Genomic DNA, 24,789 nt, shown 5'->3' with positions numbered 1-24,789 from the left:
CCATCAGGATAAATCCAACATTAAGGCTTCTTACTTGCGCAACTCCTTCCATCAGTTTCATTGGCTTATGCGGTCCTTTGCTGTACTGGTATTGGTTATGCTTAAGTATGTGCATCACGACCTTGTTGTGCCACCTTCTCCACTAAATCTTTGCACACTGTGGATCAGCTCCGGATGAGTGTGCCATTCCAGTGGTCAGGCTCACTGCGAGGACCAGTTCCCGGTGGACTCCGTTGTCATAACAGCACCAGTGCCATGGACAGAGAGACCAGTAGAAACGAGACCCTCCCGGAAGGCAGAGGCGATGCCGATCCGCTGGGGGCACGTCTCATTGCAAACACCGCGTTGGTGTGATTGGTTGGGACTTCCACATTGCAGGCCATACCCTCACAGCAGGATACACACTCCTGGGAGAACACGGAGAGGGATGGAGTATCAACACACTCATACCAAATCCACAGACAACCAGCAGGTTCTTTGTCCTGCTGGTCCTTTAACACTGCAAGTTTTTTAGATCATTAACTGGTATGGCAAGTGGTTTAAAATCACAACCAATATTAGGTCAATATTAGATCAAGGAACTGAACCAGTACTTTAATAAGGTAACTAGACTCTCCTGGCCCCGGTTAAAGCCAATTGACTCTACAGCAAGGGGCTCTGTTCTGAGCATGGCTCAGCATAGTTGCAGGTAATCCATTCTGTGCTATCTAAACAGGTTTTGTATTCAACCCATGCACTTAGAGACTTAATTAAATTTACCAACCCTTAATGGCTCTGGAAACAATTACTAATTTATGGAGAGTTGGATAACCTGCAGGCCTCTAGGACAAACAATGGTCTAGGCAGTGCCAGGGGGACTCACAGTGTAGCCACTGTCTCTGTGGTGACGACAGCCCGCTGCATGGCAGTCCTCTCTCACAGCACACCGTTTGGTCACAGATATGCTGTTGCCAAGGCCAGTGAAGCGATGGATTGTCATGCAGAAACTTGTGTCTGCAGATAGGACAGGAAGGAAAAGGCCCATTAATTAACCACTTCAGCACCAATCTGTGAATTACAGGTTAACCTGGTTAACATCACATTGTTAAATATGTCCTCCTTCTTGTTTTGGTTTTCGAAAAACCACTTGACCCTTCTCATTGGTTTTAATGTTAAAGAGACTGTAAATATCACTGGGAAACCCATTTACTGTCCCTTTCAGAGTAGCCAATCAAAGCATGTTTGCCCATTGGATGCATAGATTATTACTCTATAAATTATGTGAATAATAAAACCAACATTGCGAACAGCCAACCAAAGTCAGTGGGGAGGCTTCCCAGAAAATAAATCAATAAAATAAAAACACCTCACTGATTTTTGTTCTCCTGCATGGTGGATGATATTGGATGATACTGGAACCTTATTAGAACTGCAAGCCACGTATTGTCTTCTATTTACACTGCCCAGTGAAGAGGATGTACTACATCTTGACACATGTTTATTATTGTAAAAGGCATGTAACTACAGAAACATTAGGCTTTACTATTGGTGATGTACCTGTTTAGCTGTAATTACCAAAATGACTTGTTGGGATAACATTTTATTCATAAAATCTTTATGATTGACTTGTTTTTATTCCGTATGTAATACCTAATTGCCACTAACACACTCACTCTGTGGACACCATTTGTCCTCAGCCCAGCGGTTGCAGCTGTAGTTGTCTAAGGCGTGTTCACAGGTGAAGCACTTGAAGCTCTTTGGGAAAGGGGTAGCTGCGGAGAGAGGACACATTCATACATTACAGACAGTGTGTTACTCAGTCACCCACTCATTACAGACTTACCAAAGTATTTAAGGGTTGAAATGCAGGCCTCTGCAGCTTACAGAGGGCAACGGATATCAACAGACTCTTCCAATCATATATAGAATAATGTACCCGGTTACTGTCTTAGGCTACAAGGAAGCCTGGGATATTCCTGTCCCCCCCCCCCAGCACTAGTACTGCACAACTGGTTTTGTATATTTACATTAGAGCTTATACTCATGTAAGCACTTTGTAAGTATTTACTTTAGTACGTTTTATTACACAGCATTTATATAAACCCTCAACAACCCTTGTGTAATTACATGTGTATGCGTTTCATATTAAAACATGCCTGCACCATGTAAGTATTATATTACATTAGTGTCACTTAGCAGAATGACTTACACAGGTTACAATTTTTACATGTTGGTCATTTATACAGCTGGATATATACTGAGGCAATTCTGGGTTAAGAACCAAGTCCCAAGGGAACAGCATCAGTGCCCCAGCAGGCAATCAAACTGGCAACCTTTTGGTCGCAGGCCCTGCTTCTTACCCCAATGCAATACGCCCACCCCCTACACTCTATTATATGTTATGTAAGTGACTGCTCACAGGAAGGTACCACTTACCATCCACGGGCGGAATGACGTTGTAGAAATTGATGTGATTTGCATTCCCCCAGTCACACACAGTTATAAGCAAAAGGGCCTGGAGAACAACCGCATGATGCATGGCTGTGGGAAACCCCATCATTATGGTCACAACACCTAGAGAACATGAAGGCAAAAGTTCAACTTATTGCAAACCAACTGTTATGAGAAAAATAGTGGCATACCACCTTCTCCAAAAAAAGGTTGCTTACTTCCCAATGTTTACACAAGAATGTCTCACAAGAAGAGAGCTAATCTACACTTTATGTGCAAATCCACTTCCAATACACTCTTAAATAAATCAAGGGCATGAGGATTAACAAGGAGAAAATGGTCCATTTTAGTAATGGTCAAAAATGGAGCACTTGAGGACTAAGTCACATTTAGCAAGAATTGTCATTCTGTTGAACCAGGTCTGGATTGATGACACCCTTGAGGACACGAGGAGACTGACAGAAGAGGTCAGTGATGCTGAATATTTCAGGTGGTCAGGCCTCAGGTGTGAGTGTTTGGCTCCTGACCTCTTACCCCAGGCCACTGATTCCAGGCAGGTAGGAGCAGGCCAGGCAGAAAGGGTTATCAGAAGTGAACCACAGACACAGCTGAGTGTGAGCGTAGCTTCTGAAGGACTGGGAGAGCGAATGCCCACAACAAAGCCACAATTTCGAAGGCCAACTAAAGACGCTTTATAATGAGAACGGAACTGGAGCGGGACATGCAGTGATTTCACAGAAGTTCCTTAGCTGCAGCGCTGTTCAAAGAGGCACACAAATAAGCAGAATATACTCCTGGATAACTCTCTCTCTCTCTCTCTCTCGCTTCAGTGATAAATTCATCACAGTCCTTTCAAATCAAGCTCTAGCGCCAGGCAGCGCGCCATCTCAATCAGAGCGGGCAACTGCTGGAACTCAGCACAGCAGGAAGCGGAAGGACAAAGGTGGCGCAGCACTGTTCGGACGTGAAGAGTGCGCTCACTCCCAGAGCGGTGTGCATGTGCAGTGTTTACAGGGCAGGGGAGCATTGATGGGGGGGCCGGGGGGGGGGGGGGTGGTTGCACAATGCGAACCACGGCTCATATCCAGGGGTCAGGGGGGTCTGGCGCAGGGAGGCTGGCACAGCGGCGCTTCCCTGCATGGGAAAGTAAACTAAGAGACACGCTGTCAGACCCCTCTGACACATGCACATCCAGAGTCAACTGCAGGAACTCCGCCGCTATGGAGTCGGCAGAATGACTGACACATGCAGAGAGCCGAGAGAACATTCCACGCCATTACGGACCACAGTGTAAATGTCACATTTAGTGACTGGTTAGGAATATAAATTCTCTCTTTTTTTGCTGGCTTAGAATATAATGTAATGTGCCCAGTCCTTGCTTTCAGCTGGAGTCTAATATTTAACATGGTGTGGTGTGACATCCTGCTAAATGTGTCAAAGGCAGGCACAGAGTGGCACTAAGAGAGAGGAGGACTGAGGACACACACAGCACATGCTAGCCACATGACTAAAATTAGCATAAATTGTTTGACCTTTTCTAAATGTGTCGATGTCCTCCATAAGTACATCATACATCTCTCTCATTTCCGATATTAAAAGAAAGATACCAAAACTAAACTAGTGCAACTTCAAATTCACTAAATTCATTAAAGATATGTGCTCAGTGTTTTTCAGTGAAGATGAGGCTAAAGATTCAAACGTTTTGGCACACTGCCTTCATCAGACACAACTAAACAATTACTACAACGGGATCAAAATGCACTGTTGATTTATCTGGCACACAATCTTCAGGATCATATCAACATTCCTGGAAATTACTGCATTTTCTTAGGCCATAAATAAATGTGTTTGCACGCACACAGACCTGTTGTGTGGGACAATATGGCTAACTTGCACTCAAGTCTCCACATGTTCACTCGGTCTTGCCCTCTATAAACCACAACAGGAAAGGTAACATAGTCCTTCATTTACTTTACAAGTATTCCTGCAATGTTCCTCTAAGTGTTCCTCTACCTTCCAGGAGAAAGGCTCCTATTTGCTATTTCCTATGTTCATTCTATAATAAATGAACAGAAGGCATACTAGAAAGTTCAGCATGTTCTGAGTCTGTTTTCAGAGTCCACCCCCAGCAGGGTGTAGGCTATAATTGTCCAGTGAAGCAAACCTCTTTGCAAATTTTGGCACAGCTGATTTCACATGCAAGGAAACAACCCTGTCTTTTCGAATTAGACCCGCGGGTGCAATTAGATCTGTAGGTGATATGTGACCGGTGACCTTAAATTGAACATTTCATTCTCAAAATGCGCCCTTCAAGGGGTGAAAGTCTTATGCTGACATTTAGGTGCAGAGGAACTCTCTTCAGCATCTTCTCTCTCTCAAACGCTGGTACTCCCTATCATTTAATATGTGTCATTATGCACGTCAAACGCAAAAGTATAAGTTGGCATGTACCAAAACAATTAAGTCATGTTTAATCAAACCTGTTCAGCAACACTCACATACACATGCTCTCATGCCCCAGGCCCTCTTCTGTATTTTTTCCAGATATATTTATACCTGTTGCTTTGTGACCACGGTTTAATGTTATGAAGTCAGCACCATGAAGATATGTTCACTTTGCAACCTAAGGCTGCTCTGTTTATGTAATGTAATGCCAAACACACTGTACAGCACAAAACGCAAACCCACATGCATGACAGTTTCAACTCACTCACTACAAGGTCCCAACTAAAGCTAAGAAGCAGATAAATACAAACTTATTTTAGTCTCCGCAGGTTTTGGATGAATCACTTCCAGTTCTTCTAACAACCCAAAAGCATGCCCAAGGTACCATTGTCATTATTGCCATCATTTCTATATTATTACAAATTAACATTCGGTCTATTCAATCATCCAGTCAGAAACCACTTTCCCACAAAATTGTGTTTGGCTAGATATTATTCAAAACATTAGACATCACAGCTTTGAGAGCAAAACAAAATGCAGCCAATACCTCCTCTGTTGAGAGCGCACAGTAACCTGGCTTCACTAAACTGTGGGATCAGTGCTGTGGGCTAAGGCAGAAAGCTGCCAATCACACCTCAGTCCTCAAGACCCCTGTCACTGTGAGGTCACTGACCCCTCTCTGATAGCAGCATTGCTCTCTGACCGCACAACAGGTGAAATCTTGGACAGCTCCAAACCGTGAGAAACTCAGAGTGCTGTGCATGCGATCATGCTCGCTTCTGTCATAATCATTCTTTCTCTTGCTCTCTCTCTTTCTGTCTCACGCACACAGACACTCTCTTTTTCTACAAATCTACCTGTGCAGGTAAACAGGCATAGCTGAAAGTGTGTAAGGGCAAAGGCAATTAAAAACAATAATGCTGGAAAGAAAACACCCAAGGAAGATTACAGAGTCATTGGAAATGATGTGTTTTCTGTTAACATGCACGTGGCAAATAGTTATCTCTGGCAAACCTAGCAAATTAGCTCACTCTTTAAATTGCACACAGGGGCTCCATCATTGCCCTGTGTTAATTTGCATTTGGTTTGTAGTTCAGTGAAGAAAATAGATTTATCTCTTTGGAACTGTTCATTTCCAAAAAGAAAACACCAGCCCACACCTACTCAGCAAACACTCCCTGTCAAATACGTGTTCTTTGATAAGGAGAAGTTTGCACTGTGAATCAACTACCTTTCGCCCTCAAAATGGTGCCAGTGTGAAACAAACAGCATTTTATCAAGGAACTGACTGTGTGCTCCCTTTTCATTGGGAATTCAGGAACGCACTCTTTCCCAGTGTTCTCACAGTGCTGTCGCTGGGAGCACTGGAGACCAGGAGTTCTCATGCCGAGGAAGGAAAGGAGCCGGAGAAGTACAATCACTTCCAAAAAATGCTCACAGCGGGGTGCAGTGGTTTGGGGGGATTCCTTACTTTCCATGCACTTCAGTAACTGCTTAGCACACATTCTAACCAGCCGCCTGGCTACTCTGTGTGCACCTGGGTTTGATAAGGGAAAAACTGCACTGGGGGGACAACACCGGGGTCTGGGTTACTGTCCTTGAGCAAAGTGCTCCACATCAATCCCATTTCATTTACTGATGCTTGACAAAAAGAGCCTGACTCTTCTAATGATCCATTCAGTGCATGATTTTTTTCTCTTCAATGAAAGAGCTCAAAAAATAATAACATATCCAACATTCAGCTGCAAATACACTGGTAGAGTTTCCCATCAGGTATTGAAGCTTGCCTCTCCTGGAAAATAAACTCAGTCAGATTATCCAAACACCTGTTATTCCAACATATATGTAGTGTAGCTCATTTGGAACGGGGTTTCAATGGGCAGCTGTGATCCTCAGATCCTATCAAACACAGCAGCCCCTTGATCTATTGTTTGTATATGGTATTGCCACCAATGATGGCTCTGCCAATGTCTTCCACTGTATGCCAGCATTCTGTTTTAAATACTTATAAACAGATCCAATTCCTCTTACAACTATGATTGATTGGTATTTATATCTACCTGTATTTACTAAAAGGGTGGGTTTTCTTATTGGCCTACTACTCTGGATGGAATATTTCTTACCGATACCTAAAGCAAAATAGAATGATGGTGATACTGTGTTTTCTGCTGTGCTCTACCACCAGCTGGATCCATGGGTTAAGAACAAGTGTTTTCCAAAATCATTTTCCAGTGGGAATGTTTAGAGATCTGTTTAAGAAGAGTAATTACTCACTGATGTCACTGGGTTCTACTGTTGCTAAAACCAATGTAAATTCAAATTGCCAGAGAATTGTACAACATCAACTATTGATTAACCCAGAAATGCATGCATTTCAGCACTCTTGCCCTGTTAACTGAGTATTTTAATTGAATTTTGGCCTCAGACTCAAACCTTTGTAATAGAGAATACATGGGAGAATGGCTGGAATGCATATGTTTAGCTTTCAGGTGACAGTGAGAGTAAATTATGTGTGCTGCTTTTGGCTGACAGCCTAGAGTAACTACACTGACCCTTCTGACACTCCCTCAAACCTGGATGTTGGCAATTAATACCTTGTGAACCAAGAGGTCCTGAAGGAAAAGTTTTAAAAAGTGGGCATAAATTACCAAACCGGATGTCAGGCATGTGGACGCCAAGCAACACGCTATGTCACCTTGTCACCCAAACTAAAATTGCATTAGGCATTGAATGTTTTGGAGATTTCCAAAAAAAAAAATCATAGTTGAAGGAGAGCTGTTTTCAGCATGTCCATCATGTCTGCTGTTTGTAAGCCATTATGGATGACTGACAGCACCACTCTCTCTCTAGGAATCCCATAATACCACCAATTTCCACCATTTTTTTTTTTTTTTAATTTAGTTTCACTTTATTTCAGTCCACTGATCATACATGCAATATTTTGTGGTAAGCAAGTGCTCTTTTAGAATCAAGCCAAACATAACCCCAGCAGCTGAAGAATATAAACTTAACTACAGTACAGCACAGTTTGGTTGCCTTTCCTTTTGAGCAGCTCATTTCCATTTTTACCTCCATGCATTCCCTCTCATTCTGCACAAATATTTGGTGCAACAAAATCACAAACACATCCAATACCCTTTCAAGTGGCCCAAAAGGGTCAATACAAGCAATAACAACATAACTGAATGAACTACTGACACTATTGACATTGCCAGTCATCCCTGTATTTTCCCTATAATCAAAAGCTTGAAGTTTGCACACATGAGAAAAATGCAGTCATCTTGACTCATGCATTGAAAATAGAGATTGTATAAACGTACACATGCAGCGCAAACTGCTTAAGTGTCTGGTTTTCATCGGGGGTAAATCTAGAATAAGGGATGACAGCATATGAGGCTGAGGTGTCAGGCTTTGCCTGGGGGTAGCACACCTCTCCTTCCTTATCTGCAAGAAGCCACACAATAAACACCATGTTTTGCACATCCTGTTTGAACATGTCACATTTCTGCTTTTTGTACTTTTATTTGCCATTTTCAGTGACTTTATTTCTATATCTACATAATTAGAGGCATTTTAATAAAAACATAACATCCCAGATGCCACCGCTGCAAAGCAAGCCAAACACCCCCCACACCACACTGAGGTGGGTGTTGGTTCCCCCTTTTACGTTTATATTATTTTTCAAATAAAAAGACACTCCACTTTTATGAAGAGTTTCTTTGACACTTCATAAATACCTTCTTCCCCAATTCATGCTAACAGCTTTGATAACAGAGGTGGTAGTTTTCTTTTCGCTCAAGTCAAGAGGGTAATGGGTTAAAGCCCCTGGTTATAGGTTCACAGTTTTTTCAGGTTTATTCCACACATAATTGTCATGTCAAAGGTATTTAGCAAACGGATGTAAAAGAAAAAAAAAAGAAAACATTTGTGGTTCTAGCGGGGTAATACTATGTAACAGACCAAAGCAAAATGTACAATACAAACCTAAAATTAATAACCTAAAATTTAGGAAATACTTCTGTAACCTCTCTCAGGAATTGTAATTATTGGTAGTATTATGTTATTTTGTATTATTACCCATATATCAGATCGTTCATTTAGAATATCTTCTATACAGAAATCACCAACACACGAGTTCAAGTCCAAACGATTCACATTCCCCTCTTGTGGTGGTGCTGGTTTAACAGCTTTAATTTGCATCCTTGTGCAATTACAAGGTATACTAATTAGTGAACCAGCAGACATGTTCAAGGGTAGCAGGGCCATTTCCTGATTGTCCAGTACAGGGTCATACATTCCTAACTCCTCCTATGCATTAAACACAGTTCCCCAGCCCAGTCTGCTGCTTGCGCCACCACCTACACAAGTTTCATATGTTGTCATAAAAGCAGAACTGGGGTGGCCCCACCCATTTCCACCGGCACTTGAGTGCTATGTTTGCTTTAAATCATTGCATTAACACTGTCAAAACTGGCCCCTCTATCTGTTAGCTCCATTTGTCTTAGATTAGGAGGTGGATTATGCAATAAATGTCATCATGAAATTATTTATTCTTTTGAATTGTTGAACTAGAATATCCTGTTAAAATACATCTTATTAAAATAAAATATACAGTATAAAGCCAAAATATGATAATCACAAAGAGTAAAATAATCTTTCACATACCTTTCACTCCAGGACACTAGAAGTATAACCATCTGTAAAACTGCCTTCACTATGGTAATGCATTCAGGTTTAAAATGGAAACTCACTCGCCATTCAGTGGTTTGCCCTGGAGGAAGTATCTCCCAGCCGCAATCAGAAAAAAAAAAAAAAAAAACATTAAAACAAAGAGGCCAGACTGGATTTAAGAACCATCGCACCACACAGGCTGTAGAACAGGCTGGAGTGTTTGAAGTGATTGCATCAGGCTCTAAACACATACATGAGGTTTGCCTGCCTGTCTGGAAGTGCAATTTCCTGAATTTTCAGCTGTAGCGCTGGGATTTGAGATGTAGTCTTGTTACCTGCATGAATGTGCACACGCCTTCATATTTAGACCACTTAGAGCTGAAAGAGCAGATGTGGCATTAAATACATGTACTGAGGAAGTGGAAATACACGCATTATATCTTTCCATTTTTCCCCACTAACTTGCCATGTTCCTCACCACCATAATATTCTTCTGTGAATGCGTCAATTTAAGCCATAGTCACCTGCCTTTAAGCAGGAGTATTTACTAATCATCCAGAGGGTGATGAATTGATGGTCTAATTGTTATTTACAGTAGCGGTGACGGCAGTTCTGACTGATGTGTCTAGGATTCAGTCGGATATACAGGTTTGTTGGATTGCACAGTTTCAGATTTGTTTTCCTCGTGACCTGGCACGATATAGCCTCATACTGTCAGCTTGCTTTCAGTGGCCTGCAGCTTTAGACCACATTCAGGCAGCTTTACATTAGATCAAAGCTGCGAGGGACAGTGTACGGGTAGGACCATTACAGACAGGTGCATAAACACTGATGGTTTATGTTTTTCCAAATTAGAACACCAGCCTCCTAAAAGCACATCTTTTGGGGTTCTTGTACTTTGGCATGATTCATGGCCCTTCAGTGCTATTCATCTCCGATCCTCCCTCAACTGTACCTTACTGCATTCCATCGGTTACTGTACAGTACACTGCACTGGCTGCTGAAAGATTTATGTGCTTGTTTTGCTGGCATGGGGCTGAGCAGCTTAATGCTGTGGTAGAGAGGAAGGTAGGAGCAGGCCACAAAGAGAACAACGAGAGAGCTATCACATTACCTGAACTCATGTACCTGCTGGAGGTACATACACGCCCATCTTGAGGTGAGAGGGTTCGAGTAACGCTCGTGGACACCTCTGGGGATGTACAATCCTGACTGAACACAATGCACACATCTTTTTTTAGCTCCAGCTATGAATGCAGAGGAAGGCTTGCGACAGGCTATTAAAGGCATTTTGGAATGTTGGCAGTATTTGAATTCAGGTAATTAAAGTGACCCAAACCTTGAACCACATAAAGGTTCGTAATAGGGTGATATGACTTAACGATACCTGCGACATCAACAGATGAGAGAAACAGCTTTTAATTTTCATGACATCAAAAACAAACAGTAAAGTTGTGACAACCAAACATGCAGAATCCGTATGCAATGTCTCCAAATCAAAAACAAGCCAATGGGAAACAGTAAAAAAATTCCCACAATTCCACCAAGCTGTCTGCCTGTTTGTGACGGATCAAAAAACATCAGCAGACACACTGGGCTAACACTGAAACACATTCCACTCCCAGTATCATCCACTGACGACACGCAGGATCTCAGCACATGCTTCAGTAACAGACACAGCACTTCCAAATGTTCTGGGGATCAGAAGCCTGCATGATGACCTACAGCGCCAGTATCATGTTTCAGTCTGTGGGTACAAACTCACACTTTTCAACCGAGATAAATGAAACTGATGCAAGAGGGCTCATCAGCTCTCGAACATATCTGTGGATAATGCAACAGAGAGCTTATGAAATGTTCCTACAGTCTCTCTCTCCCCCAGTTTCTTTCTCTCATTTGCCCATTCACCCACTCACTTTCAAAACATTCATGACCTTCATTATGTCAGTGAGGAGATAAACTGATCATCATCTGATACATCATTTTGATGTACCATTGTGAATCACAGCAGAAGTATAGAATGGTATGCATACTGCAGCAAACCCTCAAACCAAGTCTGTGCCTTTTAATGCATCTTCCCGTAGTCTCTCTGATGCAAACCTTCTGGTCTATACTCCCCATCACAGGAGGTTACAAGGGCATACTCAACACTGGATTCTCAAGCTGTGGAAATAAAAACTCAGAATCCCTTTCTTGACCTTATATTCCCCTTTTTGTGCGAGGGCTGTGTTCTCTTTTTTGTTGATAACGACAGCCCAGGGACAGACACCCTGGTGCAAAGCCCTGACAATACCCTGCTAACGTGGAGTGCTTGCCCTGTCAATAGGAAGTGGATAGCTCCCTGCTGTGAAGTATGTGTGGCACTGGAGGAGCTGCAGCGGGCCTAATGTTGCGAGCAGAGGCTCATGGGCCAGGCACACTCAAGGCCGTCTACATGAACGAGCCACAAACACCTCTCAACCTAGGCCTTGATATGCAGATCTCCCACCCAGACAAAGTCAAACAGTAGAGATTAGGTTGTCAGTTTGCAGGAGCCGTCTTCCCGGGACCGGCAGGTATGTCGGGGCTCGTCTCCGCCTGCTTTTCCGTAAATCATTAGCTGATTGTTGTTTATATTCACCCTTGCATTTTTGGGGGTTTTGGTTAGGAGCTCATTAGTTGTCAGCTGAGGCTGCAAAATTCCAGTAAATCAGTTTCCACATCCTGGGCAATTATTACTGTTTATAAATGTCACAGCACCAATTTCTTTCCCTGCTCTAGGCTGATTTTCCTTCACGCGAGGATTAAATCCAGGCTTTCTTTCTCAGCCAATCGCGCTTCCACTGAAAGCTCAATTTGGGCTCAATATAAACACAGGTGGCATGAGGTTTTACGATCAATTGTGCATCTATTGTTGGATAACATGTAAGGGTGTGTCTGTTACGTAGAAGAATTTGGCATGTAACCTAAAAAATCCATTTTCTCCAGCTTTCATTTTTAAATGTAAAGTAGCCCTAGGTCAAGATTGTTCAGACTATGTTTCTTTAATGTAACACTGTAAATGTATTTACAGTTGTTTTAATGTGTCGCTTGCGTATTCCTGTTTTTAGTACTAATGCACCTTATAACATGCACTGAATGTTCACTGATTTGTTGTTCTGGATAAGAGCATCCTCAAAATGACTAAATATACATGTTTTTGGTTTTTTGTTTATTCTATTGATAATAAATGATGCTTCAAAGTAGCTCACAGGGATGCTGATGTAAACACAGGCATTAAAGAGTGACACTTTTTCCTTTTCATCTTCAAGTATTATCTGTATGTTAATACCTGCACAGGAGTCCTACCTTTTACGCTCACTGCAACCTCCTTTTTTATTTTTTACCAAGGCTGCTTTGATATGCAAAACACAGTTTTGACCAGGATATCATTCAGCACAAACACCTGCACAAAGCAAACCCAAAGAGCTCATTCTAACTGGTATTACAGCTCAATAGGTAAAAACATATACATGTGACCATTCATGAATACAAACTTTCCAATGAGGCCTACTGTATGCAATTCTTACTGTCACAAAAATGGCAGATGCATACAAAGGTGATGAATTTCAGGGCCAGAATTACTTTAGAATGACACATGTGACATCAGTCTGTAATGAAAAGGGGAGAACCACCCTGGTACTAAATTTGTATGACAAGTCCATTAATTAAAAACTAATAACTTAGCAGCATACCAACGCCACTCTTTTATTGGACAGCCCAAAGGATATCTATTCAGTGGTGTTGTGTTACGTAGCAATTAACTTTGACTGAACTCACCGCAGGCAGTTTCAGGTTGGTATAGGGTGATGTATAGAGGGTAGAGGGTAATAAATTGGTGAGCATAATGTGTAGCTGTTACCTGAGCTGGCCCTGTCTTGTCTCAGTAGGAGGTGTATATGGAAACACCTGATGTTTCCTCAGGTAAATTTCTTTAAATGAACGGTCATTTCAAATTAGGTTCCATGGAAATACAGTACCTCATGCATTCCAGCTGTGGCACGTAAATCTGATGTCATGACACAAAATGTCACGAAATGCCTGCCACCTACAAATATTCTTGACACAGAAAATTTAGCATCGGCTTGGAAACCCCCTTTAATACTTGAAATCACCACTCTCTTGTTTGCCCTGGAATAACACAGTGCATTCAGTGGGCACATGTACAGTAGTAACAATGGACTTCGATTGTTTCATTCTGTATGTAATTAATCATTTTAACAGGTTGTAAAGCCTGTTCTAGGTCCTATTATTCTTAAGCAATTTCAGTCTCGTTATCATTTGGAAACCTGTTCTGGTAAATGTTGACAGAATGTGATGTGTGCAGGGAGTGAGAATGCTGCAGGCAGACATGAGTCAATGGATACAAAGTGAGTCTGCAGGAACTTATTTCATGTAGTGTTCAGCTTTTGCCATTTAAGTTATTAAATATTACCAATAAGCATTAGTCATATCGCTGTTACATTTTTCTTGTTACAAACAATCAAAAAAGGCACTCAGACTAGTTATGCGCACATACTCGATTCAAAATGATTGTGGAATCAACTCCAGAATGTAAGATCAGTTGTCATTATGGCAGTGAACAGCTTAAACTAGTTATTTTTTAATGTTTTTTTTTCCTTTTTATGTAACCCTGTACTGGTATCATAAATTGTACATTAGGCTGTAACACTGTACAGCACAACCTCTGCACTTGTGCAGGAACACTGTGGCAACCCCAAATGTAACCCTCCAATACACTGACATGCAGTCAATTGCTACTTTTCACACCAAAAGTCACACACAAGCGTGCCGCAGTGTAGTGGGCCCTCATTGGAGGATACTTGCTACTCCACTCGTCCAAGTGACTCACAGGCACCTGACAAATAGCAAGGTCCCAAAGAGCGATGAGACATGAAAACCCTGGCTGACCTACCCACCCATATCCCTGGCAGAACAAAGCCAATTTGTTCCGCCGCTGTAGCATCCCAATCATTAACGGCAAAGCAAACATGGTAAGCAGCTTGTCAGCGAACGGCATTGACTGCAGGATGAGATTTTGGCTGCAGATGTAACAGGACTCTGATAGAGATATTTTTAAGTAACCTTTTATATTGTGAAGTAACCATGTATAGAGAGGGAAGCACATTTATATAACTGTATGTGACTAAATATAGTTACAGGATGTTCAGTAATACGTATTTTTATGTAAGAGTAAATTTCTAGACAATTTTTTTTTTACCGTTATTGTTTTTTACTGTTACTCGAGCAGCACAAATGCATGAAGCGCTCATGCCAACTGCAAGCAGAGCTTCTCAGCGTCCTCATCCCGGACCTCATCCAACAGACCAAAAGGTAACCCAAGTCCGGGATCAATCACCTGGCACCACTTAACCCCGCCTCCTCTGCCCCACAGCTTTACTCTCCCAGCAGATATTCACCCCTGTTCTTCTGTACCGACATTACACGGGGGCGAGAAAGCAGGTCATCTTAATTGGCCGTCCGATTACATCTCCCCCAGGTTCCTCCGGCTGCCAGCTCCGAGGGGGCGGAGAGGCATGAAACCTCAGCACAAAGAGCCCCCTTTGTGCTGCCCCTCGGACAGCAAACGGAGACACTTTCGCCCGAGCTGCGCCGAGGCACCCAAACGGACGCGTTTCGGATATCGCCGGCTTGCATTCCGCAGTTGAAGCCTGGCTTTTGTTGGGGCCCCGGTGGGCAGGCCTCCAACTCAACCACTCGGGCACCTGAGAAGGCTCCTCACAATCGGGTCAGATCTTAAAAGCTGGACTCTGTGACATTTCCCTGTTTCAAAAGGGGTTCGAGAAATTCACTGTGGGAAGGAGAACTGTGCTTCTCTCAGGACTCAGGATATGCTAAAAGCACTACACTCCCTGCCACCTGTTCTGACAATCAAGAGTTTTTTTTATTCGGTCTGACCTTCTGCTCTGTTTTTATCCTTTTCCAGAACACAAAAGCTCAGCCTGTGAAAATGAATTAAAAAGTTTTCACACAAGCGACACAGACACGAGAATTAATACTTAAGTTTACGGTCTTGTTTAACCACTTCATCAGATTCTCCAAAGGGGGCATGGAGACATGGTATATTTTGCACTTTAACAGCTTGATGGCAACTCAGTGAGTCAAGACTATTCTCTCTACCTTTCATTTGCCTACACCTTATAATTTCCTTAAACGGTTTCATGCATGCTCAACCAAAACGAATGCAATCACGGCATCAAATCCTGCAGCAATTCTATAAACTGGAGGAATTTAGCCATGCCCTCTGCCTGTCTGAGGATTTGCAGCAAGGCAGTAAACCATGAACAAAACAGTCTTTGAGGCCCGGAACACACTGGTCTATTCATACCATAGAACACCTGAGTACTGATTTACAGAAGAGTCTGAATGCAAGATACATTATTCATGAATATAAAAGCCTGGCCTCTTACAGGTGGGAGAGATCCTTCCAGGGACAATGGTCGTTTTATGCAGAGGTAAAATGGGGATTAAAATTGCTGCCAAAGTTGTTCTGGATTTTCAGAAACCTAGCACAGGTACTGGACCTAATATGAATCATATCCTTTGGCCAAGTAACCTTCTGAGCTTTATTTTTTCCCCTGGTTGGCCTGAAAATCTCTGCAGGACCACAGATTTAGATCCACTGGTTATAATATGGTTAAGTCTTTAGCAACCCTTTACAAGTTAATAATATATTGAGATTATATTTTAGAGAATACTGTATATTCTCAATAAATATATTTAAAATATGTAAATTGTTGCCATTTGGAATATTTCAATATATTTCTGCTTTGCATGAATACATTCTAAATGTATTTGCCTGAAAAACATATTGGTCTGAAAAACATATTTCTCAATATACTGCAACACATTTCATTTCCGTATGGGACCTGGACACTTCAGTGTTGTGTAGCAGTTTTGTGGCTGAGCAGTATGATTAAGACATTCCAGAGCTTAAAGATAATTATACAGGCACACAGGAGAAGGCCCCACGCTCTCAAACATCACTGTAATCCAAGTTTACATTCTGACCCTGGCTTTGACCCTGACCCTGTTCAAGGGAGTTTAAGGAGGAGGCCATAATACTCCTTGACAGCTCTTTTTTCCATCCAACAGCTCCAAATGATTCACAATCAAGTCCAGAATGGTATACATTCCTGCACAAGATATCTAGTATTTAGTATGACTTGAAGCTGTAATACGCTTCAACTGAATGAAGTGTTTCTAAATCAGTTCACAACATCTGCACAGTTTGCAGAGTTACGTTAAACATGAACTTTTCACCAGCATCACCTTGTAAACTCCCTGTTTTCTGCACATGGAAATAAATGGACAAATCATTAGAATGCCCACATCTGTACTCCATTTCTTTAAGGGGCAATGTTTGTCCAGTTCAACAATTTCCCCTTTCATACTCAAGTTCAGTTTAAAGAAGAACATAATTTAGCAAAGTAGAGTGGCTTTAGCTTTAGATTTAAGTGGCTTGTTAACTGGAAATAGGTATTTCAATGGCTTTAATTAAGGGGTTACAATACATTCGAAGTATACATTGAGACCAGGATGTATTGGCTACAGCCAAGATAAGCTCTGTCTGTCCTTTCAAGCAGACTTTTCTGCCCTACCCTGGTGTTTCTAAAACTCTTTTAACCATTAAGATTAAATCATCACCTTTAGCTGTCCTTCCTGGGAGTTTTGCCAACATAACTGAGTAGCTGGCTGTGTGTCTTATCCTGTAATGCTGCGGCAATCTCTTCCTCAACACTGCCATCTCATGTGTCACAGAGACTGATTTTTTCACACTTGTGACGGATGTGCATTTGACAGCCATGGCAAACACATGTGTGATGTGCCCTGAAGGGCCAACAAAAATCCTTTAAAATTATACAGTAAAGTCTTCTAATCTTTCCTGAAGGAAATTTTTGCAACAGTGTACAAGATATGGCTCAGATTTTCTGACCAGTTCTCATTGGCAATTCCAAAACGGGGCATCTGAAGAAGTCAAAATCTGAGGTGAAAATCAAAATACGCAAACTGGTTTGGAATGGGGGCGTGGACATCAAAACAAACAATGATGGAATTAGAGCGGATGACAGTGAGTCAGAAGGCAGGTGGTGTACCCAGATGCCCTGGGTCCTGGCAGGGAGGGCCTGAGTGCTGAAGTGTCTCTGCAGGACCTGACACCCTGCTGTGCACAGCACGGGAACACTGTTAGGGCTACAACCACTTGATGACAAAGCAGGAGCAGGATATAATGTGTCAATTCAAAACAACCATTAGGAAAAAAGAAACACGAATACTGTACTACAACCGCCTCAGCTCAGAAAATTCAAAGCGCAGTGAACAGGGTGGATACCAGCAGCTGATTACTTATATACATATACAGTAGTATTCAGCTAAAATATACAGTAAATGGGAAAATGTGTAAAAGTACCTGCTATGGGTTATAACAGGTTTGAAAATTTTGTGTTTTGTGATGCGGTGACAATGACTTACTTACTAGAAGCACAGAATTTTTCCATTTTCACTTCAGAGACCAAAAATACACACGCACAATAACCTCTCTTAGCTCCCTGCTTTACAGGGGCAGAACCGTGACAGAGTTTTCGGAGCGTTCACAAATTCATTCAGATCGCGTACAGTCAGTCACGTACAGTCGTTTAGAATAAAGCGTGATTGAGAGGAATTAGCGTTGAACCCTCTCCCACCCTATTATATCAACTTTCTTTCAAATATAAGTATTAACAGTCTAAACAGCACACACATCTCTACTACGCAAACCGAGCCGACCACACCAAAGACAAATATTTCACACTGTCACCTGTGATTAATCTCGGGGAGTTTGTGATCTCCGTCTGATTGTGGGTGTTCCCTTTATACTGCTACCCAACAGAGCTCTGCATTGCATGTATCAAAATGGCTACCTCCTTAGAAGCTGTTACATCATGCATCTCTGTTTGCATACACAATAGGCCTTTGCTTTATATTTAAAATTGCATGACACACATACGTAAACCAGCAAGGGTTATAATCTCAAATCCAATGCTCACACACAGCATGGGGCCAAGACAAAGAAACAGTGCTCATCACCAGTCCATACTTACACACTTACTTAACCAGGAAGTGGGAGGTAACATCACCTGGGCATTACCTAATTTTAGACATATTACACCAGTGAAGTGCTGTACAGCACATCCAGTGCCTATAGGGCTGTCCATTATAGAGGAATAAACATCCCGCTGTCAAAGTGCTGACATCACTGGATTCAAAATGGCAGTATGTCATAAAAGCAAAAACCAACCCACTGAAATGGTAACTGTGTTATGCATTGCTCTTGAATCACAGCTTTGGGGGGTGGGCGGGAATGGGTTCAACCCTTGCTGGAGGGGAAATAAAGTATTTCCCTTTATCAACAACAGGCTTCCATAGTAACAATACAGCCATCTGGAGTAATGTTTTTCCAGCTCACCAAAGAAGCTCTTTGGGGCAGACTTAGAAAAACAGATGTTTATGAAGTTTAACACAAAACATATTTGAAAAACAGGGATTGAATTAACTACATTTTGAAAGTTATTGTTTGAAGCTATTGTTATTAATTATTTCATTATACATTAGAAGGCCTTTGAGTACATCCACAGTAGACAATGTTATATAAATGCATTATCTGTTAATAATCAAAATAAGTGAACTTACACATGTTTTCAGCTTTTAAAGTTCCACAGGATGCTCAGTTTCATATGAATCATCTCAAGAACATGCTACAACATGCTACAGTTCATGGAGAGAGACTGTCAGTGTACAAATTAGTCACTGACTGTAAAATAAGACAAGTGTCAGAAACAGAAACTGTGTGTGCAGTGCAGCTTATCTACCATTTGCATTGATAAAAAAAAATCAAAACAACTGCCTTCCTTGAAAATAAATAAACCATCAAAAACTTTTACAGTAGCAATTACACAGTTACTATAGCAATTACAAACACAGGACTACACCACCAGGACACAGCCAACATTATGAAGTAGTTAACACATGAACGCAATGCAATGTGGCATGGACAAAGAAACATGGACTCAATCTGCACTTAAAGACACCGCAAAAGTTAATGGAATGGATGACCCTTGTCACATTAATCCTCACATGTAGTCCAGAAAAATGTTACTAAATGAATTAGGGGATCATAATAATAATAATAATGAAATACTTGCAGTTCTCAATCACATTCAGATCCATCCGAAAGCTCATGTGGACAGTGTGTATGTGTGTGGTGATCCCCGCCCATCATTTAATTCAACAGCACGGGATAAACCTGATGCACAGCCTGCAGAAGGGGCTTCAGATCTGACCGATACCCACCCCACCCCCTTCTCTCTCTCTCTCTCCCTCTCTCCCTCTCTCCCTCCCTGTCTCTCTCTCTCTCTCTCTTTCTCCCTCTCTTTCCCTCTCAGTAAATGAGCAGGCGCTTAAATCAAATGAGGCCACTGAACAAGGCCCGCTTCTTTTGTAAAGTTATAAAACGTAATTGACACTGTGTGGCTATTTTCAAATTCCTGCATAATGACTTCAAGTTGAATCTCACTTTGTTAAGTCAGTTTATGATACAAGGGAGGTGACCTAAATCAGCCTGGCCTCACGGTCTTGTTTTAATGGTCTTACTAAATTAAAGGAGAACTTGTAGAGTTCTGTGGTCTGTAGTTAATTGTGGCTAATGACACAACAGCATCAGGTACACATTTTGTCTAGTGTTTATGAAAGAGAATTAAAGAATTCATTAAGCCCTTCATGACGTCCAACTAATGATTCAGTTTAGACTGGGACAATCCCGCTGTGAAATGGGATGGTTTTTGGCAGGACCTTCTCAGATTGGCTCAAATTATTTGATATTTAACAGACATGCTCCCTATGTTTCAATCTCCAGACTGTATCAAAATATAGGAGTCAAAGTTTAAGAAAATCTGAAAGAATCATGTCCAAGTTCATCACATTTCACAAAGAATAACCCACACTGATGAAACAAAAAACTATGTATACATGGAAAATCTTACAAGAGGAACACCGTGAACATACCTGTTTTTGAGAACTTCCCTTGACCAGTAGATACATACATCTTTTTGTTCTCTCGCTCATATTCGGTTTCCTAAATGCTGCTCTGTGAACACCTTCACTTTGACAAGTAATGTGATCTCAAAGTTTTGCTCTGAAAGCCATCAAAAAGCTTGTATCTCCGAAGGACTAGTGGTCGTTCCTCCACAAGTCCCGTCTCCCACCACTGCCTTCAGCAACAGCCCCTCTTCAGAACCCACCAGACTTCAAACGGTACAAGCCTGCCTGTGATCTCCCCTGGCCCCTCGCTCAACCCCATGGCCCTGGCGGGCTGTCACGGGGAGGGGGACGAGAGGAGGCAGCTCTGGGAAATGACTGACAGGAGAGGCAGCGCCACAGGCGTCCAGGACTAACAGCTCAGTACCCAAGCACCTGGGCTTGGACAGCCGCCTGATCAGAGGAGACTGACATGTGACAGATCTGCCTTGAAAGAGGAACAAAGAGGAAGTGTGTGTGTGTGTGTGTGTGTGTGTGGGGGGGGGGGGGGGGGGGGGCTGCAGGGGAGATTGGCCCTGGCCAATGCAGAGGCTCTGTTTCTGATCGCAATATCACACAAAGCTCTGAGCACCAGCCACCTGGAGTGGTCAGACGAAGGCTCCCTCACACCGAGGACATGTCTCAGCCCAGACCCTGCATGGAGTCCACACTTTGGGGCAGCCTGTGCTCAGTTCAGCTTGTTTTGATGAACTTTTGATGAACCAACTCAAACTATGGCTATGGACTTATGTAGAATCGACATTGCCCAGTCAAAATGAAAGTTAAATCACTGTTACAGATGTACTTTGTCTGTAATGTTTATACAGAACAGAGATATATCTCAGGTGCAAGGAGCTGTCCATTTCACAGACTTTTTTTCTATCTTAACCAGGATCAGTAAGTTCAGCCAGTGTGCACCCGGCTCACAGCCCAAACGAGAGATAAGTGACTTGTCTTATCTACACTCCCTTGAGTTCAGTGCTTCACCTTCTGACCCAAGTCTCTGCTCCCCGACACAATGTAAGGTCACCATAATGCCATGTGCAACACCGCGCCATCCTAAGAAACACATGTAACATTTTTACTCAATAGCAGAAAGATTTGGTCATCGGAATCACATGATAACAAAATATCTTTCATGACAAAAAAACAATGGTTTACACTCCATTGCTATCCATGTGGTTTTCCATATGTGATTTTAAAAGCAGGCTTCGATTCTTCAGGGAGCTCGTTTCAAGTGCTGAGCGACAGGACCTAACAGCAACCAGCAGCGGCATTCTGTCTGTAGCGGCAGAACACACACACAGGGTCCCAAAATATAACACACCTGTTATAACCAGCTGGCCATTCACAACATGAGCGCAGGGGTGGATCTGTTCACCAGGCTGCCCTCGGAACACAAATCAATATGCAATACCCGGTTGTAATTGTGCACTACAAATTCCCCAGCATTAAATAGAAATTAAAATTGCACACTCTTACGGCCAATCTAAACATGGCAGTTCCCACGAACACCACAGAACAAGTGTTTCAAATGTAGGTGTACAATTTACATTACATGTATATTGACCACCAAATGTGCAAATAGAGTGGTGCAATGATAAAGAGCATGACTTACACCACAAAAGCTACCAGATCAATTTCCTAGTAGTCCACTTCTCTTGTACAGCAATGTAATTGACCCAAACTGCCTCAGTGAAACATATAAATTGGATAAATTCCGTTAAAACACTGAACTGAAAATCAAATGACTTTAACTGCCTTTCAAACTAATTGTGAGGTCAACAAACTAAGGTTACATAGTTATGATCTCATCTTGCGGATGCTATTGGTTCGAGAGGGCACAAAAGAAGAATTTCACATATCTGTTTTTGCAGATATTTTTTAACGAGGGTAGAGAGTGGCTTTTGATCGTTCAGTTAAATGTCTGACAGTGTTTGACAGACCAGCGTGTGTTCACCAATACACCAGTCTCATGTGCAATGAAGTAGGCACCGAAGTAATATGTTTCAAGCAAATCAAAACCTGTAAGCACAGCAGCGGTCGAGTAATTTCGCCCTATGAACGCTTCGTCACTTTTTCCTGATTTCTGAAAATCTAGAAAGTAGGCTATATGTAACTGCAGTAACTTGGCTGAATGCGACTTAGTGACTCTAAGTCTAGGGACGTTTGTACACTCCCTCTCATACTGTTTCATTGCACGCTTTCTGGAGGCTGTGTCTGCGGCTAGAGTTTCCGACAGCCGTCAGTCGCAGCACAATTGGTTTGGATATTCTTACCTCGTGTAACACTACAAGATGTTTGCGTTCATTCAGAAGTAGCTTGCGTCGCATCGTCCAGTTTGTTTTCACCGTGTAGACTCCTGCTTCCTGCATGATGGTTGACAGCGTGCCGTGGGGACTGCAGAAAGGCGGGGTGAAGCCGTACGGAGGAGGAGTTGAAATGCAGGTGGTTTTTTTTTTTTTTTTTTTTTGCATTCTTTCTAAAAACTGTTCTAGCATACATCCTAATCTGCTCGGTCTACAGACAAATAACCTGTTTTCATTCTGAAACTTACACAACAGTACGATCAAGCGTACAAGCGGACTGTTGGTTCAATTACATTAACACTGAAATTGCATTCGGGGACATTTAAACGTAAATAGATTTATTGAATCGAGCTATATTACCTTAGCGTCGTAAACGTCAAAATATTTCTAATTAACTTAAATGAGTACTTGTTTTGGGCATGCAAGTACAGTAGGGGGGGGGGGGGGGGGGGGGGGGGGGGGGTGGTATTACCCATCTGTATCTCAGGCTGAAAAGAAATCAACTCTCAGTACTCAGTGATGTGAGTAGTGTACAACCCCGTGCTGCCTGTAGAAACCCTCAAAACGCAGCTGAAGACCCAGACCGAGCACCAGCTTGTAAAGTTGAGTTTGACTTTATTTAGTTGAATGTCGACATTTTAAAAGGAATTGTACACCATGCAGTCATCATCAGCATTAGTCCAACCGTTTACTGAACAGCGTGGATATTAAGGACCGCGAGCCATCCATGGGTCGAATATTACTCCCAGCTGTGAAGCCCTGCAGCCTCATTCACCTCTCAGTCCAGCCCCTTCTCCTCAGGGTAGTTTAACTCTTTATTTGGCGTGTTCCTGCATCCTGTGAAAAAAGCTTTTTTTTTTTTTTTTTCTTTTTTACAGATGTATGGCCATGATATATCTGCAAAACACAAGCACGCAGATGACCAACTAAACAAATAAATATATTACAACATCAGGAAATACCTTATGACACTATTTGAGAGAGACAAGTGTGTGAGTATCTCCTCTGATTCAGTCTTTGGATGGTTGATATTGAGGACTGAGAAAGAAAACAAGCCCCAGGTTTCAATTTTATAAGATGGACACTTACTTGAGAAAGGTACACAGCATATGTAATATTATGTCCATTTACTTCAGGATATTTTAGAGAGGAATGGCTTAATGTAAAAAAAATCTCAGCCAACATTCATGATTGGTTAGTGCAGAATACAGACAGTCATTCACACACATGGCATGTGAGTATAACGTCGTCGCGGGCACACAGCTGTGACTTCCCACAGAAGAACAAAGAGTGAAAAAACCCTACAGGAAGCAGTTGTGATTGAGGAAACAGCTACTCTGCAGCCATTACCACCAATTACCACTGCTGGAATGAACGGTCAACTTAATGAATGACAGACAAGGCAAAGCAAAACACAGCCCCATGATTACTTCCTAGCCTTTCTCATGTGCTGAGGTCTGGGCTTAAGGCCTGTGACGGGCACTTATCTCATGGAAAATATGCAGGGAATTCGCCTCATATTTTGTGCCATGAATAACAGTTTAGCTGCACACACACGTAGACAGTAACAACTCCCACGGTGTATTTGGGCTTCTGTAAATTTAGGGATAAGGCATTGGGGTCACAAGATAAGCTAGAGGCCTACAGTGAGTTGGGAAATTGGAAGTCAGTCCTGGTTTCACAGAAACAAACACTTTGATATGAGGGAAATAACCATCGCTAACTGGTGGAAAATGGTCACCTCCTTATTATAAGTCAGTTGATATTTATAAAATTATTATGTCTCCCACTCTAAACACACTAGATGCGGTCTACATGTCTAAATATCCACAGTAACTTTCAC

The 24,789-nt window shown here is 42.1% G+C and overlaps 1 protein-coding gene across 1 annotated transcript; it reads right to left on the bottom strand.

Moving 5' to 3' along the window:
- Positions 1 to 236: 236 nt before the first annotated feature.
- LOC118785871 (ly6/PLAUR domain-containing protein 6B-like) lies at positions 237 to 22,988 on the bottom strand. Its single transcript, XM_036540816.1, has 5 exons — positions 22,917 to 22,988; positions 2,416 to 2,553; positions 1,653 to 1,751; positions 863 to 993; positions 237 to 407 (listed from the first exon to the last, which is right to left on the bottom strand). The coding sequence occupies exons 2-5, from the start codon at positions 2,537 to 2,539 to the stop codon at positions 237 to 239; spliced, it is 525 nt and encodes a 174-aa protein (XP_036396709.1). The 5' UTR covers positions 2,540 to 2,553; positions 22,917 to 22,988.
- Between the last annotated feature and the right edge of the window lie 1,801 nt (positions 22,989 to 24,789).

The sequence above is a fragment of the Megalops cyprinoides genome, chromosome 11 (assembly GCF_013368585.1).
Source record: "Megalops cyprinoides isolate fMegCyp1 chromosome 11, fMegCyp1.pri, whole genome shotgun sequence".
Classification (NCBI taxonomy): domain Eukaryota; kingdom Metazoa; phylum Chordata; class Actinopteri; order Elopiformes; family Megalopidae; genus Megalops; species Megalops cyprinoides.
The sequence above is the reverse complement of the archived record's forward strand: the minus strand, read 5'-3'. Positions and strand labels throughout refer to the sequence as shown.

What these genes read in the sequence shown, in the direction of transcription:
- LOC118785871 (XM_036540816.1), bottom strand. Translation starts at nt 2,539, where the DNA reads ATGATGGGGTTTCCCACAGCCATGCATCATGCGGTTGTTCTCCAGGCC. An exon ending in CGTCATTCCGCCCGTGGATG is followed by an intron (nt 1,752 to 2,415) that starts GTAAGTGGTACC and finishes CTCTCTCCGCAG; the next exon opens with CTACCCCTTTCCCAAAGAGC. An exon ending in GGACAAATGGTGTCCACAGA is followed by an intron (nt 994 to 1,652) that starts GTGAGTGTGTTA and finishes TCCTATCTGCAG; the next exon opens with ACACAAGTTTCTGCATGACA.